The sequence below is a fragment of the Phacochoerus africanus genome, chromosome 3 (genome assembly GCF_016906955.1).
Source record: "Phacochoerus africanus isolate WHEZ1 chromosome 3, ROS_Pafr_v1, whole genome shotgun sequence".
Classification (NCBI taxonomy): Eukaryota; Metazoa; Chordata; class Mammalia; order Artiodactyla; family Suidae; genus Phacochoerus; species Phacochoerus africanus.
Genome location: NC_062546.1, coordinates 182,948,017 through 182,971,372, shown reverse-complemented (window position 1 = coordinate 182,971,372; position 23,356 = coordinate 182,948,017). Strand labels below are relative to the sequence as shown.

General features: G+C 36.6%; 1 protein-coding gene across 1 annotated transcript in view; it reads left to right on the top strand.

The window, feature by feature from the left end:
- The window catches only part of ABCA12 (ATP binding cassette subfamily A member 12), a 200,405-nt gene that overhangs the window by 56,684 nt on the left and 120,365 nt on the right, over nucleotides 1–23,356 (top strand). Inside the window, exons 4-7 of the mRNA XM_047773427.1 lie at nucleotides 9,938–10,029; nucleotides 11,995–12,092; nucleotides 14,792–14,977; nucleotides 16,767–16,945. Coding sequence (XP_047629383.1) covers nucleotides 9,938–10,029; nucleotides 11,995–12,092; nucleotides 14,792–14,977; nucleotides 16,767–16,945 — 555 coding nt within the window. The remainder of the gene's footprint in view (nucleotides 1–9,937; nucleotides 10,030–11,994; nucleotides 12,093–14,791; nucleotides 14,978–16,766; nucleotides 16,946–23,356) is intronic.

Genomic DNA, 23,356 nt, shown 5'->3' with positions numbered 1-23,356 from the left:
CTGTAGGGCAGTGTCAAGGATATTATCTCCTGGACGAATGACATATTTATCTTACTCTGTATGCTACTTCCACAAATAGCAGAAACCAGGAAATGCAAATAAGGAAATTAAGGTCTATACATCAAAGTAATGAAGTCAAAAATATTCTTAATTGAACAGCAACCTTTAAAGGAGGCTAATGTGTGTCCTGTTTTATGGTATGAGAAAAAGCTAAAGAATAAAGATAGGAATTGTAGATCATTTGAAACCTCAGTTTCACATCCCGAGATTTTAAACCTAAAGAGACACCCAAGAGCCCAACTGTCTGTAGAATCGAGAACCATATTGTAATCTGAATATTATTCTGGTAGAGAATTTTTTTTGAAGTGTCTCTTAAGAAAAGATTATATTTATTCATAATCAGAGGTAATTTGGTTCCAAAATTTTAATTTAAATTCATTGGCATGCAGTACCATTTCTCCTTGAATATTATCATCATGATTTTTGTGTGCATGTGTCTTTTTTTTTTTTTGTCTTTTCTAGGGCTGCACCTACGGGATATGGAGGTTCCCAACCGGCCTATGCCAGAGCCACAGCAATGCCAGATCTGAACTGTGTCTGCAACCTACACCACAGTTCACGGCAACGCCGGATCCCTAATCCACTGAGCAAGGCCAGGGATCGAACCTGCAACCTCATGGTTCCTAGTCAGATTCGTTAACAACTGAGCCACGACGGGAACTCCTATCATCATGATTTTGATTGTCAGATAATATGGATGACAGTTTCTTAAAGAGAGTAACTAACTGAACGTATCACCATGTCGAGAATTGTCCTGGGAAATTACTTGGACACACATAATTGTTGGGTTGCTAATTCCATTGGTTTCATAGTTTCAGTAAGGTATTTAGTCTTGATGCTTAAAGCACTCTGATGTTCATTCACTTATTAATTTATGCAAGAAATAGTGGCTGAGAAATTTCTGAGTGCAAGGCACCATTCTGCATTACAGAGGTGAACCAAATCATTTCTTTACCCCTCTGTTACTAGCATTCAAATGGAAAAATAAGTATGAAAAGAACAAACAGATACATACATAGTGTAATTACTAACCATAATAAATGTAATAGCGAGAAAATAGAGCAGGTTAAGAGGTAAGAACTGAAAAGTGAGAGTTTAATAGGGTGGTCAGAGAAGGGCCTCTGCTAGAAGGGGACATCTGGGTAGAGACAATCAAGGACAGGGAGAAACTAGCGCCAGCATGTGAACATCTGGAAGAGAATGCTTCAGGCAGAGACACAGCCAGTAATCCTGAGGTGGGGACAAACCTGATCATTTAGAGGAACAGAGAGTCAGCTAATATGGCTAGAACATAGGGAGGGATGCTGAAAGAGGTAGGGAATGTGGGGTCGGGAGGGCGCAGGAGACAGCATGAATCGATCAGGTAAGGAAAGGGAAGGGATTTGTGTTTTATTTTTGGTATAATGAGAAGCCATTGGGACATTTTAAACAAGGAAATGGGGAGTTTCCATTGTGGCCTAGCAGGTTAAGAACCTAACTAGTATCCATGAGGATGCAGGTTTGATCCCTGACCTTGCTCAGTGGGTTAAAGATCGAGCATTGCCACAAGCTGTAGTGTAGGTTACAGATGTGGCTCAGATCTGTTGTTGCTGTGGCTGTGGTGTAGGCCAGAAGCTGCAGCTCTGATTTGACCCCTAGCCTGGGAACTTCCATATTCCATAGGTGCAGCCCTAAAACAAACAAACAGGGAAATGGCATGGCATTGTCTACAAGACTAACATGTTCTAGGCATATGCCTCAACTAGCAGCTAGTTGTCTATCTCTGCAAGGAGATCAAAAGCGAACTAGAGCCTGTGCCCCCTTGTTTGTAATCAGTGTAGAGATAAGGTGAAAGCATGGCATTTTTATTCATTTAACCAGTTCACAGATAGTTCATGTGTCCCTTTGTGAGTGGTGAATTAGGCATGATCTATGCCTGTATCCTAGCAGAGGCAGGTAAATATTAAATCCACGATAATAGGAGACTGGGCAATGAAGAGTGCCAGAGGGATTCTGAAGCAAGATATCCTCCATATTTATAAAGTAGAGAGAGAGCTTTCAGTTGATATAATCAGATAAATCATGAAGAAATTGTACGTAAGATGGACATTTTGTGAACTGTTAGAGAAGACATGGGAAAATTAATGTCCATTTTTTACAAATTGGATTATAGTTCTACTTAGGGCTCTCTTCTTCATATCTTTTTTTTTTTTTCCATGAAGAATGAAGTAAGAATGAGAGAGATAGTTACCAATATCTAGGAAGTTTATAAATATGCCTTCCCCCAAAGAAGTATGTTTCTATATAATGTAACAGAAAACCAAATTCATGGAGCTCTCTGAGATGAGCCATTGAGTTGGTTTTAGAAGAAGGATTAAAGTCTAGGTTTATTTTACCCTCTGTTGTTTATTCTCTACATAGCAGACCTTGTCTCTTTTTTTAAGTTTTATTCTAATCTCCAGGTATTTTATTGAGCTGACGCTGTATGTTGCTATACATTCAGTATTTTCTCTAAACTACCAAGTAATTGGGGCTTAATTTAGAAAATTATGTACAGTAATAAAATTGCAGTAATGATATTCCCCACCATGCTATTAACTTTAATGCTTTATATAACCATGCATAGAAACTAGGGTGTGGTTTCTAGGTAAGCCCTTCCATAGTAGGTAAGCCATTCCACTAAATTGCTTCCCTTTGGTAAAGAAAGACTCATTAGCATAGCCTCATTAACAAAACAGACTTCCTTTTCTGTTTTGTAAATGAGGGGAAAAAAATGCCATCTTTGGCCTCATCAAAAGAGATCCACCATGTTTATTTTAACAGAATGCTCTTCTGAAAGACAAGATCACACGGCAGTTACTACTTGCTGGCCAATGGCCAAGTTTTTGAATGTGTTTTGCGCTGGCACCAGCCTTCTGTTATTGAATTCATGCTTTTCTCAGCATTAAACTGAGGTGCTTTAAAAAAATTCAACACTAAACTGAGCATCAACTGTAACTAGCTGTCTGAAGGAAGAAATTATTACATTTATGGGTTTTTTTTTTTTTTTTGCTCTTTTGCATGAGGCATGATCCAACATCATGGGACTTACCCTTGTGGGCCTTCCTCACTGCACTGTCTCTCAGCATACATCACAACAGTGGGAGGCTCTGGCTGTGTCATTGCTCATACAGCTGGCAAATGGAAAAGATCATCTCACAGATCTCACAGGGTCATTATTTGGAGAAGAAATTCAGCATTCCTGCAGCTACCTTGGGGGAATTGCCTCAATGAGTTTACTCCCTGACTCTGTCATGTTGACACTCATCCATTACCCATGGTTTACAAATTTGTATCTCTGTCCCTATTGAATGGCTCCTACAGAATTTGAAGCATAGCTAATCATATTCTATTCAGGGAAAATTTTTAAAGTGCCAAGGCTTTTGTTTAATATTAAAAAATATGGATGTGTTTAGAAACTGACCAAAAGATATTATTGGGAATCTAAGGTAAGTGAACATGTATGTATCCTCATTTGACCATAAAGATGAGGTAAGATGTATAGTTTCATACTGTTTTAATTTCAGAGTAATTTATAACCATTTAGTAAGCATTTTAATGAATATTCTTATAAAAATAAAGGTTAAAATTTCACTTATCAAAAACAAAGTGGAAGGAAGTCTTAACTGCCACACAGGTGAAATTGTTAATTCATTGAGTAAGAATGTATTGAACCTGTACCACTTACTGAAGACCATGCAAGCCACTGTGGATATAGAGATGACTAAGGCACATCCCTACACAAACTTACAGTCTGGTGGGAGAGAGAGACTCCTAAACAGGTAAATTACTCTATGATATGGTAAATTTGATGAATATTTGTCTAGTTCTCACTGTGCCCAGAACATCAGACAACAAGCCGTAAGTAGTTACATAGGCACCCTGAGACATTGTTTCTGCCTGAGGAATATGGATCTGACTATTGGATATATTTTTGGAGTGGAGAGAGGTTTGGGTAGGGAGATATCAGGGAAGTTCTCCAGAGGGTGAAATCATTAAGGACAGATAGGGTGGTGATTACCAAACTAGAAGAAGGTGTATTTGAGAGAGGCCATAGAAGAAGAATCTCAGAACTTAATAAAAGAAAGAAATCAGTGGCAGCCCTTTTATAGTCAGTTTAGAGGAATAGGCAGATAGCTTTGCTATTGACTGTGATGGCAGAAATCACAAATTCCCTTGCAGTGTTGCCAAATTAATCTGCTTTGTGTCAGGGCCAGGTAGAACATAATATGTACCAAGTCATCTGAAATATACAATGATGTTATCTCCTTCCCCCCATATTCTACATGCTTCTCATACATATCTACCCCCAAGGCATTTCCTCATCTTCCCATCAAGGTACCTTTAAAAACTTTTAGAAACGTATTAGCTCAGATATCTATTATATCTATCATATCTCCAGAGTCCCTCTGAAGAATATTAAAAAACCTGAGGGCAGAGCAACATATTAAGGTATTTCTAAATCTCACTTTAACTGATACAGATTGTTGGTTGGTAAGTGAGTCACCTAGGAGAAAGGTGTATTTTGAACATGGGCATGCAGGGATTATATCTGAAGTGTAGATGCCTCTGAAGGAAGGAACATCAGAATGAAATGCAATAAAATAATGAAAAAAATTAAAAATTTCCAATGATTGTCTTCTGCTTGAGGGTAGCCAGGAAAAACAACTTATCAAATCATTGAAGATGCCTCAATGACATTGTAACATCCTTATTTGTACTTAAAAGTCAATAGTGAATGCCACATGAAGGTGGAATCAGAATTGGGCCTGAACAGATTTCACACCTTCTTTCCAGGTGTCACTACATACCCATATAATTATAATTCTGGGGGAAAAGGGAAAAAATATAAGAAGTTTAACAAATCCTTAGAGACAAAAAAGAATATCAGAATTTTCTTTTTAGGATTTGCCATATGTGTCTTTCCTGGAAGCAGTTTCTTTTATAGGCAGAATTTACCAGGGCACACATGGATGCCACCCACACAGGTAGCCTTTCCCACTCACAGGAAATACAAAGACATTCAGGATAAGCGCATAAATCCTACCATTATGATGATGTCTATAAATGTGACATTTCCCAAATGTGACTGTGGGTAGAAATGTCTGAGAAGAAGTAAAGCTACTCTGAGCCTAATTTCCCTCCTAGTCTCTTAAATTTAACATTTTGAATCCAAGATGTTTCCCTTAGTAAATTCCTTTTCAAAGTAGAGCACTATAAATGCCACTGAGGCAGAATCTACTTCTTCAACATCTTAGAAGCAAGGCCTTAGGCCGTCTCCAAGTACTGTACATGTGGCTGGGCCCAGTAAAAGGCAGTTAAATGATGCCATGAGCCACTTGAATATTTGACTCAGGCTTTCTGGCCTCACCCGGAAGATTGAATTTTCCAGACTCAGGTGAGCCTGCATTCTAGATTCAGGAACTGTTTAAGTTTTGCAGAGAGATATAGTATGAGAGAGATTCTCTGATACTAGAGAAGCTCTAAAGAAGAGCTATTCAGTGTTCCCAGATAGGATTTTTAAATCTCATGTGTTGGTCCTAGAGAGTGGGATTAGGGATAAGTCATCCCTGAGTAAATTCACTTCTTTTTCTCAGCCTAGTACAGGTTTTCTCAACCTTAGCATTATTGCTGCTTGTTGTGCTGTGCATTGTAGAGTGTTTAGTAGCATCCATGACTTCTACCCACTAGATTCTAGTAGCATCACTGCCCCTTCAATTATGACAATCAAATGTGTCTCCTGGGAGAAGGGGAGGGGCACAAAATTGCCCCCAGCTGAAAACCACTAGTTCAGTGAAAGGATGAATAAAAAGATTTTAAGGTAGCAAGAGGCATGGGGAATTAGGAGTTCCCACTGTGGCGCAATGGGACAATGGGATCGGTGGCATCTCTGCAGCGCCATCATGCAGGTTCCATCCCTGGCCCGGCACATGGGGTTAAAGGGTCCAGCATTGCTGTAGCTGTGGCATAGGTCGCAACTGTGGCTCTGATCTGATCCTTGGCTCAGAAACTCCATATGCTGAGGGGTGGCTGAAAAAGAAAAGGAAAAAAAAAAAAAAAGAGGCGTGAATTAGATTATGACTCTAGGATCTTGCTCTATAAGAAATACAACGTTATAATTCTAATTTAGGATCTCCTTCAATGTGTTGTCACCATCCCTGAGGCATGTCATTACTTAGCTATTTCAATGATCATATTATAATCCCTGGTTTTCTTATTTGACTTGTCTATTATATTACGTATTGTTGAAATTTAAGAAATGTCAGTGAGTTTATCAATAAATATGGTAGATACAGTGTAAAATTGATTAAGTGTTTGTGTCTGTGGTGCCACCTCTGTGTGTTTCCTCTTCCAAGGACCTTTGCAGAACCAGGTAGGCAACAATGGAGGCAGTTTCAAGCTATTTTTAAAAACATGCTTCCTTAGCTGTAAGTTCTTCCAAGTGATATTCTTTATTATCTATTATTCAGCACTCACCATGTGCTACACATCCTACCATCTGCCAACACAGTGCTCTGTAGACAGACTTTTCTCCACAATTTTATAATCTAAGGAGAAAACTAATCATTACTTCAAATGGAAAATGCCTCTTAAGAGTAAACTGATGAAATTAAATCACAAAGTGGAGAAGGTGTTACAAAATTCTGGGTAAGATCCTTTGCCTCTTTGCACCTTACCAGCTAATATTTGCAAGTTTCCACATTATGAACTACATGGGTGCATCCATTTGGTGCCCAGCAATCTTGAAGTTTATGGTATTCTAGAAAGATTATGTGGGGAGCAAAGATACATACGTACAGGGATTCAGCTCCACACCATTGATGGAGGCTGTGTCTCTACCATCTTTTTTGTGGGCACTTTGACAGTTAATATTGGTGAATGCCTATGATGACAGGACCCAAACAGGCACTTGATAAACACATCTCACAGAGTATTCACAACAACTTTGCAAGGTAGGTGTATCATTCCTAATTTGCAGATGAGGTCACAGCCGTTTAGGAAAAGGCAGATGTAGGATTCAAAATATATCTACTAACTCCAAGGTTTTTTTCCTTCTACACCCTGGCAGTACTCTCTCTTTTTAACTTAATTAGCCATCCAATCTTATGGTCTAGTACCATGCTAGGTGTTTGGAATAAAAGAATCATCATCATGGTGCCTACTTCCAAAGATGTCACAGTCTAAATGGAAAAGTGATAGGAATAGGTACACAAATAAACATAATACACTTCAAAGTCACATAAAGCAAATATGTACAGGGTGCTTAAACTGTGTGAAATAATGGAAAAGGTAATATTTCCATCGCTCTAAGAATCATAAAATGCTGTCTATAAGTGTAGTCATGCTAATTAGAAAGCTCAGGGATTACCTTTAACTCAGTAAGACTGGCCACCTTCCTGCTCTCCTTTAGTAATTTAATAGGGACTTAAAAGAATTACCTTTGCTTGAGGGAGGTAAGCTGTATTTCAACTTAGAGCCTTAACTCATCTTTTTTACCCATAGCACTTGCTGTTGTACATTTATTTTGTGATTTCCTTTTTAAGAGTTTACAGACAATAGTTATATTGTTCAGTGGCAGTGGACACATTCTATCACGCTACACACTGTAAATGGAAAACAAAGCTGGGGAAAAATTGCAGGAAGAGGAATGGCAAAGTATACATGATATCCTGCGCTGTGTCCCTGACAAAAAGCCATATCAGGACCACCTAAGAGGAGATGAACCACATTCCCACTCCTGTAATGTGGAATGTGTAAGCTACTGTGCAACCATGGGCACTTCCTGGCCAGGTCAAGGACAGGTTCTGTTAAAAAGGAGGCCTCAGTTCCTGTCTGGAAGAGCTGTTTTTTGTCAGACAAGTTCAGAGCAGTTGAGCCAACAGCTTGGTGGGAAGAAAATGAACTTGAGGAATAGTTTCAAGGCTCTTATCTGAACGTGGGAAAATGGGCAAGGTGTCCTGTGTAGAGTAGATGCAGCTTTTGCTTCTCCAAGCTCACACTTTCTTAGCTTCCTATCACCTCTTTCCTCTGCCTCCCACTCCCATTTATTATTGACTCTGTTTTCCCATGCTCCTTTTGGCTCATTTTAATCTTTGTCATTCTCCTTTGGTTTTTTGTTTGTTTGTTTTCCCCATTCCTTAAAATTTTTATGAAGGCAGTTTTCCCCTTTATTTCCAAAATGTGTTGATATTCAGTAGTGTTCCTTACAGTATTTCACGCTGAACTAAAAAAATGTTGAGAAAAAGAAAAGTGAACCTGACTTTCTCAAACTTTCTAAAACTTCTGCTTGAGAGAAGGGAAAAGGTTCAGGTCAGTTTTTATTTTTATCTGAACAGTTTTCCCATCCAAATAGTCAGTATAAGGAATGTAAGATTTAGGGGAATATAGTCATGGTCATGAATAATTCAAATATACATTATGAATGCAGAACTTTTGGAGCAACCAGCACATTTTATAGAGAATACTAGGGAACGAAAACAAATATCACCTCGGAGTTCCCGTCGTGGCGCAGTGGTTAACGAATCCGACTAGGAACCATGAGGTTGCGGGTTCGGTCCCTGCCCTTGCTCAGCAGGTTAACGATCCAGCGTTGCCGTGAGCTGTGGTGTAGGTTGCAGACACGGCTCGGATCCTGCGTTGCTGTGGCTCTGGCGTAGGCCAGTGGCTACAGCTCCGATTCGACCCCTAGCCTGGGAACCTCCATATGCCGCGGGAGCGGCCCAAGAAATAGCAAAAAGACAAAAAAAAACAAATATCACCTCTTCTTATCATTTCTATTAAAAGGTCACACTGGAAAAAAAAAAAAAGATATTTTTTTTCTCTAATTGTAAATCATAAAGTACCCTAGAACCAGGATTCAGATCTTGTTTCTGAAAAGGAAGTCAAATAGAACCATAGTAGCAAGCAGAACTTCTTGCTTTTCCATTATCTTTTTATATCCATTCTTATGTACCTTAAGTAGGCTTTTTACAAACAACCAAACAACAATCACATTATTCACATCCAGGTATATGAACTTATTTCACTCTTGAAATAAATACATGTATTTTAAACACTTACTTTAGGTATATCAGGTTTTCAAGAAAGTATGATTATCTCCATTTTAATAATAATAATAACCTAAATAAGAAGAGAATTTTTAAAAGAGGGTTACTGGATGGTGGGATGATCCAATAATGTTTTCTTCCAGAAGCTGGCGTGATGGTGATGGGCAGGGATTCCTGGCACCACATGAGGCTATTACAGCCATGATATGTTTGGTACAATTAAAACCCTGCTTACATCATTATTCCTGTGACACCTGGTGCCACCAAAAATGACACCAACCACATGCCTAGCACAGACTAGATTTTCAATAAATCTGTTTTCGTTTTCTTCTTCCTTGAATCTTTCTTACATATATTCATCTTTGATAATTTTCAAAATGCCATCTAGAACTAACATAGAAAACTTGTTTTTCTTTCATTGACAAATAAGCAGACCTTTGTTTCATTCCTTGAAGCATCCCTGGACTTCTCTCTATTTGGGACACACCATCTTTTTAAATGAAAAAAACACATCCTAAATATTTTCACTATTTAGCTCTAATGTCCTTTTTTTCTTTCTGTAAGAGTAAAGTAAAAATAACTATTTTAAACCTTATCTAGGCCATTTTCTCTGAATAAAAATTTACCTTGTAGGAGCCCTTATATATTCATTGGTATATGGTTAGGTTGAGTTTTGTCATTAAAATCCTGGAAAGTAGATTATAAATTTGAAAGTCCACAGAGAGCCCTGGAATCTGCTGCATAATACATTGCTGTAACTAACTGAAATTAATGTGGGTGAAGTTATAGAGTTTTTGCTTTTTCTTCTCTAGTGAAATTCTGAGAAAGTCATCCAACCTGGAGAAGGACAGCAATTTATCACTCGAGAGCACTGAAGTTCCAGAAAAAAGGCACACATCACTGGGTAAGCTATTCTCTTCTGTCCAGTTTAGAACAGGCCTTCTGGAACAACCAGTAAAGGTCTAATCTTTAAAAGTTATACTTTTAACTTTTCAAACAAGATGGAATTCTTAGAATATCCCTAAGAGATCTAAATGTTCCTTATGGTTGCATGAGTGCGGTAGTGCAATTATGCAAAGTTTTTTAGAATAATTGGAAATTAAGTTCTTCCTGAAAGACTCTCCAGCCTTAATAGTACTAATATAACATTGAAAATTAGACACTTTCCAAGGATTGACTAGGAACTCTTCAGTTGTCTGCAGTTAGATGATGCCGGGATGGTTAGAATGCCAGGTAATAAAAAATAAGGGATAGAATCTCAGAGACTCGTCCAAACTTTACATTTTATAGATTAGGACCATGAGCCCCAACAAGGTTAAGTGCCTTCCCTGTCAGTCATCCTGCCCTACCAGTACTAGAACAACTGCCACAATGGGACTTTTTCAGCTGTACTCATCATCCTCCCATTTTCCCACTCAGTATCTGAGTCATTCATTGTGACTGTGTACTTCCTTCACTCACAGCTAGGCCAGTGGCTCTTGGATATTAGCATGCACAATAACTGTGGGCTGAGCTTCCTGAACCTTATGGCCAAGTGCTTCTGCTGCAGGTAGTCTTGAGAAACACTCATTAGAAGCCACAAATTGAGAATAAACTCCCAAAAGAGCAGGACCATTTTATATTCATTAGCAAATATTTATAGGGTACCTGCTATCATGTAGGCACTGTCCTAGGTATTAGAAATACATTAGTGAACAAAACAAAGATTCCTTTGTGTTGCAATATGATTGGTGCCCTGGGGGGAAAAAAGGAGTACCTTTAAAAATGCCATGGGGTATTTAAGCCTTTATGACATTACCACTCCAATACAAGTTGATCACCAAAGGGAGAAAAGTCCTTTCTTATTGTAATAGGAATAGGGTAGTGAATGGTTCCGAGGAGTTAGTGTGCTGTTGTGAATCATCTCTGGGTGTTTGGCTGAGCAGGTTAAAGCACAGCAGAAATAAGATCATACTATTGTGGTCCAGTAAGCTTTGCTGTGCTTCGTAGCTAATGATTATGTTTCTTATCCCAGCCAGTCATCTCACAAATGTACTGCCTTGGTCTAAAGGACAGTTGGTAAATTCTTTAGCCCCATGAGGGTTTGGACAGAGCCTAGTCCCCACTGACATTAGGTCACTGTATCTTTGAATATTAAAATTCTTTGAATATTAAAATAACAAAGTATTTATATCCAAAATTTATAAAAGTTAACACACTGGCTTAATGAGCACCCACTCATGCCATAGATATGAACATACTCTTGTAGCTAATGCTCCTAGCCCAGAACACTCTGCCACATTATAAACAGCACTGGATGAGGCCACTTTGGGAATTACTTAATTAGAGTATACTGTAGTCCAAACTAATTGCTTCCTCTCATTTATCTGATCTGAAATATCATTCAGAAACCACTTTGTAGAGGAGAGGATTTATGATCCTAAGCAGATTTTAGCCTCCCAATTGGATAATTAAAAAAAAAAAAGCCATTATCACCAGATGTGCATTGGCAGATCCTTTGAACAGATGTTGGATATGATGGATCTGTGGTGCTAGTGGAGGCACCTCAAATCCTCTAGGCCTGCACAGAAATGATTCAGTTTATTAGGCAATAATATTGGTGAGGAAATTTAATGATATAAACTGGAATGAAAGCAAATGACATCCAAAATGATTAGGAAAAACTCAAGAGCAGACCAAACCACCACAATTTTATGTGAAAGGAAAAACTGATGGACTTTTCCATTTTCCAGTATGAAACTTTTGTGGAAGATGTGGAGTACATATACACATGTAGAGTATATGAGTTCTTATGAGAACCTGCTCATGTGTATGTTTGTGTGTATGTGTGTATGTTTAGTATGCTAATCTGTTTTTTCCTTTATAACAGCCACAGTATTTCCTAGTCCAAGTTCTGATTTGAAAAGTACTGGAGCAGAAACTTTCAACAGCAGTCAAGTGCTTGCCCGGATCCTTGATTTAGAAAAGGTAATTTCGCTCAGTTTTGTACTGGATTAATAATAAAAAGCAGTTGAACAAATGCCTCTTAGATAATTAACAGAAGAGTCTTCCAAACAAGAAGAGGTTTGGGGGTAACCTTCCTATTTGGAGTAATATCTTAGGGAGCTTCTTAGGAGCTCTTTGATGAAAAGCTTAATTCTGAATTCCTTAAGGTCTTGGATGTTTATTTACTTCTCTGTTAAGTCCCTTAATTGAACTTAAGATTTTCATTTAGTAAAAAATTGGGTGGTATTATATGTGGTCTTTTAATTTTCTGAAGCAGGGAAGAAGAATGCTGTATGAAAGCAAATGAAGCTATAATACCCATCAAACTTGCTGCTTCATCCATACTAATAATGCTTTTGGAAAAATTAGAGCCATAAAAAATATCTCCCCAAAGTAATAAAATCCCTTTCCTTAGCATGGTTTAAAGAGCTTACTTATGGATTTCCATCTGTTTACTAGTCTTCCACTTTAAGTTTCCAGACTGCAAGATGATAAACATCATTTCTATCAGAGGTGTAAGTTGGCAGCCTATGAGCTGTGTGTGTGTGTGTGTGTGTGTGTGTGTGTGCTCACATAATACAAGGGTTTTAAGAAGTTGAATTTGAGTGCCATTAGGCAGAAGAGGTACTCTTCTATTAGCTGCAATCCCCACTTTGCCTTATTGTCTTTAAGCAGATTCATACGTTTAAGTTATTTGGCCTGGCTCATGGGCATTTGAATTCTGCTTTATGTGCTCTTCAGAAATAAAGAAGAGATCATTTTTAACATTTTGCCATAGAGAGAATATTCCTCTCTCCCTCTCCCCTCTCCTCCCCCACTCTCTTTCCCCCTCTCTCTGTCACACACAAATACACGCACACACACATAAACACCACACACGCATGCATGCATGCATGCATTTTTAATAATATATCAATGTCTTATGTAGTAGACATTTCTTCCGTCTTCAACATGGGAAAATAACTGATCTTTACTCATATTCCTGCTTAATATATTTCTATTAGTTCCTCATGAATTGACATTCTGCATAACTGAGGCACTTTGATGAACTGGTTTATGTAAACAAGACAAAGAACAATACAAAAATGTATGTCAGGAAAAGGCACCATAACTTTCGATGCAATTCTGCCAGTCCTGGCTGAAATAGAAGACTTTTCCCATTCAGTCCAGTCTAGATTTTGGAGGTCTAGTTTATGTAATAGTTGAGGTACCTAAAGCACCTGTGTCGCTGAGGAAGTTCTACAGCATGCCCACTTCACTCCAGTCTAAAGCCTCCCTAAATCAGTCCAGGATGTAAACTAAGAAAAGTTATTTTATTCCATTCTGCTTCTTCCGTATTAATTCCTGGAATTAAATAGCTTGCATTGTATCAGTAAAATTCTTAAACATCTAGAATCTCAATGCTGTTCTCAAAAATACAACTTTATTGTATTGAAACTCCCAGGTTCTCTTTCTCATATGGAATAAAAATTCAGAATTTTTTGAGGCAGCACAGAGTCATATATCCAGTGGAGATAAGTCAAAAATGAATTTTCTATGTATAGATACATATTTTCAGAGTAGTTGGAGCAGGAAGGGATGTAAAAATTAGGATGACATATTGATGCCTGTGTCAGCAGTCTCTCTGATTCCTCTTTCTTTCTGTTTATTGCATTCTGCAACCCTTGCAAGAATAAGTAGAGAAATCATTTTGGGGTGAGTTTTTGTGTAATGTTAGGAAAGAGATATGGATGAATGACTAGAGGATCTGGCACTTATAGTATATCCTAGAATAAGTGGATCCTGTCTTGTTTCATTACATTTAGAAGCTGAGTCACTGGAAGGCAGAATGTAGATTTTGTGATATAACCTAAAGGGAGAATAAAATTAGTTAGCCCTCACCTCATAGGGTATAGAAATAATTATTAGGAAGGATGCATTAAATGTTACAACTAAATGTAATTGGCTCTGTAAATATCTAAACAACTTAATAATGGTGAATGTGATCAACACTATAACAAAATAGTGCTGCATCTGTGACTGGTATGTAATGTGAAATATATGGGGTACTTACAAAGATTCCATTATGAAAATGCTTTCCAATTATTGTCTTTAGTAATTATATGCTTCTATGTATTTTCGTATATGTGTTTTTCTTTTTTATTTATATGCAAAAATCCTTAAATGAAATAATTGCTTTGCAAATGAAACATAATCCATGTTTTTCTACTTCTCTAAATAAACACTGTTGGTCTTGAACTAGACTCTGGAGCTCATCCTGTTTAGAAATCTTCCAAAGATTCTGGCCAATTTCCCATGAAGTGTCATAAATTGTTAGGACACTTGAGTCTCTGCTGCTAAATGCCAGGAAAATCTAAGATTTTTAAGACTGAAGATTTTTGTCAGACAAGATCTAGTACATTTAGGTTGTCTAGTCAGAGATAGTAAATGAGTTCAGTTAAACAAATCGTATGTAAATCTTTCAAATCATGTAGATGACAAGAATTACCATATTCCCACATTCTCTCAGTGACTTTTCATGGGTTAAATCCAATGTATTTTAGCATTAATTTAATAGTTGCCATAATGCAGGACCTTAAAGTGGCAATTGTGAAAACAGGTCAGTTTCCTTGAAAACTAGGACCGTTTAAAATCTACATTTACTAACATTATCATCCCACTCTTCTCACACACATTTTTAGCTTTTAAAGCAAAATTCAACTTCAGAAGATATACGAAGAGAACTGTGTGAGAGCTACCCAAGATATATTGCTGATTCTGCCTTCTCTTGGACCACTCTAGGGAAAAATGTTTTTAACATATTTTGCCTGTCCAACATGACCCTTTTAGAGTCTTCTCTCCAAGAGCTGACAAACCAGTTCTCTCAGGTGAGTGTAAATATTTTAATATGGTTAAGATCTCCTAAACAATAGAGGGAAATGTATTATTTCCATTCTTGTGTACACACAGTGACTCAAAATTAATCAAAGAACAAGTCCACAGCCCACATGGACTGGGAGATGCTGACTGAAAAACTGGCTCACCTTCAGCATGAATTCCTTGCACAGAGATTCACATACAATATCTAATTCTAAGTAATGTCTAATTTCCATTTAAATGTGCAGGATGAAATTATGTCTGTGTTGAACCAAAATATTGCATTATAGTTAATGTAGATACAACTTGGTAGATGGAATATGGCTTTGCTCTATGGTGAATGAAGATTGACTGTTTTCTCTGAGATATTTAAGTGAGATTACTCAGATGCAATGTAAGGTTAATAATTAAACTATCAGAGCCTTTCAACTCTCAGAAGTTAGAACAATGAGTAATCTTCTAAATTTTTCTTCTAATGTCAAACCTAATTTGAAAAGCTGCTTTTTTCTGAGATAATATATCCCTCTTTCCAAACTATTATACATTAAGACCAAGAACTTTATAATATGGAGTTGCTAATAACCATTTTTATATGCTAGTCTACAATGTGAAAATAAGACACTGATAATCTTCTTTTAATGAAACTCCACACACAGTGAAAGTTCACAGAAATATTCATAATTCTTTCAAAATTTTATAACCAGGGATAAATGAAGCATGTCCTTATCTAACATTTTCCCCTAGATTCTCTGAATTTTATTTTAGGTAAGTGAAGAAGCTTACATTACTCTTCAGTAATCTGAGTTTTCCAAAGAACTGGATTAGAGACACTGTTATAATAATCCCAATCCAATAAAGAGTACTTAAAAGTCTATCTCAACAAACCCAGCAGTCGTATAAGTGTGTGGTTAAGAAGACATTGTTCAAAATCACATTTTCAGCTTAAAAGAACTTGAATTAAGACAGAACAAAAACCTGACTTTACTGCTATGAATGAGCTTATTAAGAAAATTGTTTTAAGTGAATATACAATTAAGGAAATATGTTACTTCTGAAGGTACTAGAGGAGTCCTGTGATTCAAAGCCAGAGTAAAGGTCATGGTTTTCATTTATTTGTTTTTTTATAGTACAAGATGTGGTTATAACTAAAGTTTCTTGTATTGCAACAAAATTTAGAAAATATTTTATGGTGTTAGGTATGTATAAATGTAATAGTAAACATTTTCATATGTTTGTATATATACATATTCATACACACATATATAAATTTTAATGGTTTTCCATGCAGATAACAAATAATATAAGGTCTCCTAATGGACATAGAGAAGATATGTCTGCAGGTCCTAAACCAGGTATAGAGAAAAAAAAAAAACATTACTCAGAAACTAATTTTAAGAAATTAATTTCAATTTCCAAAAACAGTTTAAGATATTTTGTATAGGAACTCCTGGTGGCCTAGTGGTTAAGAATTCAGCATTATCATTACTTTGGCTCAGGTTTGATCCCTGGCCCAGGAACTTCCTCATGCCCTGGGCATGGCCCCCCAAAATATTTTGTATAAATGTAGTTTTGTTAACCAAATGTTAAATGTACAAATTTCCAGAACTATAGGAAAAAATCCAGTGGTGTGTAAGAACATTCGAAATGCTTATAGTTTTTCCACGTAAAAGGTAACTTCAAACTGAGTGAAAATCTGAAAGAATTACTTATGTGAAAATCTAGATTTTTAATGCTTTCACAGACAGCCATGTGATTACAAATATTGAAGTCTCACCACTGTTTGTGATTTTATTTTCTAAGCTATCAAGTGATCCTAACAACCAGAAGATAGTGTTTCAGGAAACGGTCAAAGTGTTGTCCTTCTTATCCAAAGTGCAAGAGCAGACAGCTGTGTGGCAGCTTCTCTCCAGTTTCCCAAGTGTGTTCCAGAATGACACAACTCTAAGCAATCTATTTGACGTTCTTCGAAATGCAAATAGGTAAGAAAAAATAAGAATTAAGGGTTATGTAACTGTTCAGAAAGAAGTTCTTTTTTTTTTTTTTAAATGTATCTTTGAGGATCACTGGTAGGTAGGTGACTTAAACACAGCAAATAATCCTTCAGCACCTTATTGCAGATTTTAGCAATGAAAATAAAGGTACTAGATAAACAAAGGAGAAACTCACACTGTGATCATTAGGTTTATTGACATATATATGGGAAAATAAGGAGGAAAATAAGCATAATATCTATATTATCAGTTGGTATCCCAGAACTTCTGAGGGACATGGTATAGTAGGACCAGTAATAGATTAGGACTTTGGCTCAAGCTCACACAGAGACTATCAGAGCTCTGTACATATAGAATAAGAATAGCTCTGTGCACTCTTCTGCTCATGAAGAAAATATCTCATTGGTTTGCAGATACTTCAAGGGGGTGGCCTCTCTCATGTGCAGCCAGCCTATAGATGATGTTTCTAAACCTACATATTAGGTTGGCTTTATTTGATATATACGATACAAAGATTTGAAAATTTTTTCAGAGGATACCCCTTCAAAGGCTCCTTTCCTTATAAAAGAGATCTGAGCACAGCCAACTTTTAGAGGTTGATGGACGCATACTGAGGTTTGCCTGTCCTATGTAGCTAGTTTGGCAATGTGCGTTAAACAAAACAACAAAAACTCCATCAACAACTAACGATTATTTAATGCCTATTATGTACCAGACACTTTACTGGAACCTTTATATATATCACATTGAAACTTACAATAAAACTGTTATTTATGTTATACATGAGGTAACAGAGGGTCATAAAAAATAAATACTTAATGCTTATGCAGGTAGGAGGGTTTGAACCTGGGTTTTTTAACTCCAGAACTCAGAGTGCCTCTCTAATATGTCACTAAGAGCCCAATGTATTCCATCTTTTATGTCTGAACCACTAGAAGAGAGTTGTGTCATCTTCTCTGGAAAGCTTCTAAGAGCTTATATTTATTCAAAGACTTTATAATAAGCCCTTATGTTGTTGCATTAATTTCATTTGACTCTCACAATAGCGCTTTGAGATTGAAACCAGAGATAACCCCATTTTATAGAAGAGGAAACACACCTTCATAGAGGTCAAATGACTTCCCCAGGTTTCTACAACTAGTAAGTGGCAAAGCTAGCACCTGAACTCAAGGAATCTGAATCCAAGTCCTATATTCTTTCCACAAAAACATATCATAACTAAATTATAAAAGAAGCAAGATATTAAGAAATTTGACTTTATCCTCATTTTGGCTCTTTTTCACTCCCCCAGAATTTTTACACTTGACTCTCTTCCTCTTATGTATATTGTCTCAGAAAGCAAATAGGTAGATCAGTTCAAGGAGAAAGGGAATTGTTTGAAATGTATAATGTAGCAATGAAAAGTGTCAAGATAATATTCAGACCACAATGTCATATCACTACACACTCATTAGAATGGGTAAAATTTTAAAAGATGGATGACTTGAGTTGTTGGCAAAAACAGAGCTAATAGAATTTCCATACATTGCAAGTTAGAGTGTAAAATTATATAACCATTTTGGAAAATAATATGACAGGTTCTAATGAAGTTAAAATAGATCCATATGATGTAGCATTCTACCCCTGGGTATTTACCCAGGAAAATGAAAACATATGCCCACATGAAGACTTGTATCCTAATGTTTACAGCAGATTTATTCATAATACCTAAAATTTGAGGGAAAAACAAATATCCATAAACAGAATGGATAAAAAAATTATAGTTTACCAATACATTGTAATTCTACTTAATAGAAAAATAAACAGATTATTATACCACACATAGATAAATCTTATGGATATTATGCTGGCAAAAGAATGCAGACACCCTCCCCCCACCTGCAAAAGGAATACATACTAGATGTATAGATATTGTATTATTGACAAAATTAATGTATAGTGTTAGAAATCAGATCAGTGAATCCTGAGGCAACTGTTGGGAGCATAAGAAAAAATTTTTGAGGTGATAAAAATATTTCATATCTTAATTAGCATGGTGGTTTCACGAATGTATATATTTGTCAAAACTCATTGAATTGTAACCTAAGTATATCGTATTGTATGTGAATTATACCTCAGTGAAATTTGGTTATAAAACAACAAATAAAAACCAAAAATCCCACAACATAATACTCACTGGAAGGTAGAAGATCCAAAAAATTACTCTGAGGTCAGAAATAAATTACTTAATTAGAAATAATTTAGAGATTATTTTGGTAGAGTAAATTACATTAGAACATTTTGCTGTGGTTATTTTAATTCTTTTAAAATTTAAAATAAAAATCACTAAAAAAAAGAAAGAAAAACGAAAGAGAGTTCCTATTGTGGCTCATTCGGTTAAGAACCTGACATAGTGTCTGCGAGGATGCAAATTCCATCCCTGGCCTCATTCAGTGGTTAAGGATCTGGCATTGACACAAGCTGTGGTGTAGGTCACAAATGAGGCTCAGATCCAGTGTTGCTGTAGCTGTGGCATAGGCCTGAAGCTTCAGCTCAGATTCAACTCCTAGCCCACCAACTTCCATGTGCCTCCAATGCAGCCCTAAAAAGAAAAAAAGTACTGCATTATGCAGTAGGGTATATTCTCAGGTAATGGTTAGAATGTTGTAAACCAGAAGCTTTTAAAAGAAATATCTTCAAATTATTATAAAACAAATGACATTTGATTTTTGTCTCACTTGAACAACTCTTTTTTTTAAAGTAATTGATTTTCGCTTATTCATTATTATTTAACTAATTAATTCACTTAAATTTTTATTGCCAATTTATATACTTATTCTTTCTAATATGACAACCTCTAGCCACCTGTGGGTTTTTTTTTTTTTTTTTTGAATGTACTAATCAAATTTTATTTTATTTTATTTTAAGATTTTTATTGGAGTTCCCATCGTGGCACAGCAGAAACAAATCCGACTAGAAACCATGAGGTTTCGGGTTTGATCCCTGGCCTTGCTTAGTGGGTTAAGGATCCGGCATGGCCCGTGAGCAGTGGTGTAGGTCACAGACGCAGCTTGGATCTGGTGTTGCTGTGGCTCTGGCGTAGGCCGGCAGCTGTAGCTCTGATCAGACCCCTAGCCTGGGAACCTCCATATGCCACAGGTGTGGCCCTAAAAAAAAAAAAAGATTTTTATATTTTCTATTATAGTTGATTTACAGTGTTCTGTCAGTTTCTGCTGTACAGCAAAGTGACCCAGTCACATATGTGTGTGTGTGTGTGTGTGTGTGTGTATATATATACATTCTTTTTCTCACATTGTCCTCCATCACGTTCCATCACAAGTGACTAGATATAGTTCCCTGTGCTATACAGCAGGATGTCATTGCCTATCTACTCCAAATGCAATAATTGTGGGCTTTTTTTTTCATTTAATAAATTTGACAGGTTACATTTTGTAAATTTAAGGTGTATAGTGTGATTTTGAGTACTCGGTGTGCTAGTATTACTAAGGAATTGGATTTTTTACTTTAAATTTTAAAGACTGATACTTGATCCAGTTATTAGAGAAATTTTTAATATGTTTGAAAAAACATGTGTATGTGAATCTGCTTTTCACTGGTAATTTAATGAAATCCAAATACAGATTAAGTATTTTCAATGAAAATTTAGCATATGAATTGGGATACTTATAAGTGTAAAAATGTATGCTGAAATTTGAAGATTTAGTACAATAAAAGACAAAATAATAATATATTTCATATTGATTTGACGTTGAAATAATATTTTGGCTAGATTGAGTCAATTAAAATATATTATTAAAATTAATTTCATCTGTTTCTTTTAACTTTTTAATGTGACTACTAAAAAATTAAAAATTAAACACGTGGCTTGGAGTTCCCGTCGTGGTACAGCAGAAATGAGTCCAGCATGGAACCATGAGGTTGTGGGTTCGGTTCCTGGCCTCGATCACTGGGTTAAGGATCTGGTGTTTCTGTGAGCTATGGTGTAGGTCACAGACAGACTCGACTTGGACCCTGAATTGCTGTGGCTGTGGTGTAGACTGGTAGTTACAGCTCCAATTCGACCCCTAGCCTGGGAACCTCCATATGCTGCAAGTGTGGCCCTAAAAAGCAAAACCAAACCAAAATAAAACAAAATATGTGGCTTGCATTATATTTACGTTGGAGAGCCTTACATAAACCAATATTTAAGGTTAAATCTTCTTTACTATTATTGCTAAAATGATAGTGTCACTAAAAGCTGTAAATTTTTCACAAATGACTGTATTTTATCACCAAATCATTGGTTTATCTTCTCTTTGTTGAACAAATAATATAGACAAATAAACCTCATGAAAACTTATTGCTGTTATTTCCTCCAGCAATTTTGTAAAGTTGTAAATTGTTGTACAGCTCAGTCACCAAAACTAGATTATATAATGTTAAGATTATGACAGAGATTAGCAAAAATGAGCCATCTCAAAAACATAAAAGGGTAGATGAAGAAAACAAACATGATATTCACCATTTATGAGGAAGAAACTGATCTGAGATATGAATCACAAAAACTCCTTTTTAAGTTACCTTTATTTACAAGGAGACTTATTTTGAATAACTTCCATTTGTATATGATGAAGAGGACAGAAAAACAAAATCAGTGAAGTGAAATAAAAGCATTTTGATCAATGTCTTAAAGGATTTCAGGAGTTCCCATTGTGGCTCAGTGGTTAACAAGCCCAACAAGCATCCATAAGGACATGGGTTCAATCCCTGGCCTTGCTCAGTGGGTTAAAGATCCCGCATTGCTGTGAGCTGTGGTGTAGGCCGCAGACGCGGCTCGGATCCTGCGTTGCTATTGCTGTGGTGTAGGCTGGCGGCATCAGCTCTGATTTGACCCCTAGCCTGGGAACATCCATATGCTGTGGACGCAGCCCTAAAAAATCAAAAATAAATAAATAAATAAATAAATAAAGGACTTCAGAGAGGATGGGGGTCAGGTATCATTTTTAAGTCACACTTTATCAGAAAAAATGAATTAAGTCTATTGGCATTTCATCAATGATATTTATAGCAATAATGCTGACAGTTACAAAGCGGTTGGTGGGCTCAGCCTTTGAAGGTGTTACTTTTGGACAATGAATCAAGTGAGTCAAGCAGAGGGCCAAGTTGGGAGAAAGCCTAGCAGAGACCTACAACCTCAGACCATTTAATGGGCCTTCATAGTCACCAGAGTTCAGAAGCAACCCAAAGTCTGAGAACGAGGAGATTCTAGGGGGAAACATAAAAATACCTGAGGTATTGACCATTATGTATAGAGAACAGAGATTGAAAAAAAATGCAGCCACACCCCTCTGGCCAGACACCTGGCTGGAATAACCATCTAACAATGTCTTTGGGCTCTGTGCAGAAATGGGCTTCCCTCCTCCTTCCTGCCATGTTGGGGCAGAGTGCCAGAGGCAAGACACACAGTGGAAAGACCATAAACTGAAATTAGGACTAGCCCTATTTGTTACTAACTTGGATAACTTTGTGTAAGTTATTTAACTTTTTGAACTTTAGCTTTCCTGTCTGTAAAACAAGACAAATAAAACTGACCTTATGAAATTATTATAGAACTAAAGAATATTATAAATATATATGTATATGTTTTTATATACATACACACATATCTATATGTATATTCTAATGTTATACCAGAAACTAGAGGACACTCAAAAGTTAACTCTCTAAATACAGTTTTCATTCATAAATAGGGAGCTAAAATTAAAATGATCCTTAATTTAAATATTAAAAATTCGGAGTTCTTGTCATTTTGCTGCAAAAACGAATCCAACTAGGAATCATGAGGTTGTGGGTTCAATCTGCGGCCTCACTCAGTGGGTTAAGAATCCAGCGTTGCTGTGATCTGTGGTGTAGGTTGCAGATGCAGTTCGAATCTAGTGTTGCTATGGCTGTGGTGCAGGCCAGCAGCTCCAATTAGACCCCTAGCCTGGGAACTTCCATATGCTATGGATGAGGCCCTAAAAAGCAAAAATAAAAATAAAAATAACTATTAAAAATTCCAAAAATATTGTAGAAAGTATATGCACATGCTATTGCTGGAGTAAGCCTTTAGTTAACTAGGATACGATATGGAAAAACTACTGGCTAATGGGTACTACATTTAACGTCACAATGGCAAATTGTTAACAAAGCCTTTGTTCTAAGCCACTGTTCATGCTTTACAATATTTGTGAATTTCAGACATACTTGTATAATGCCAACATTTTTTTAAAGGAACTAATGACAATATGGGAAATATGGAATAAACCCAAGCATAAGTGAAATTGCTGATTGTCCATCTCCAGTATAGATGCCCTATCTTATTAGTAACATGAAATCCTAAGAAGACAGCACCAGTTGGTCTGGATATTAATTTTTAGT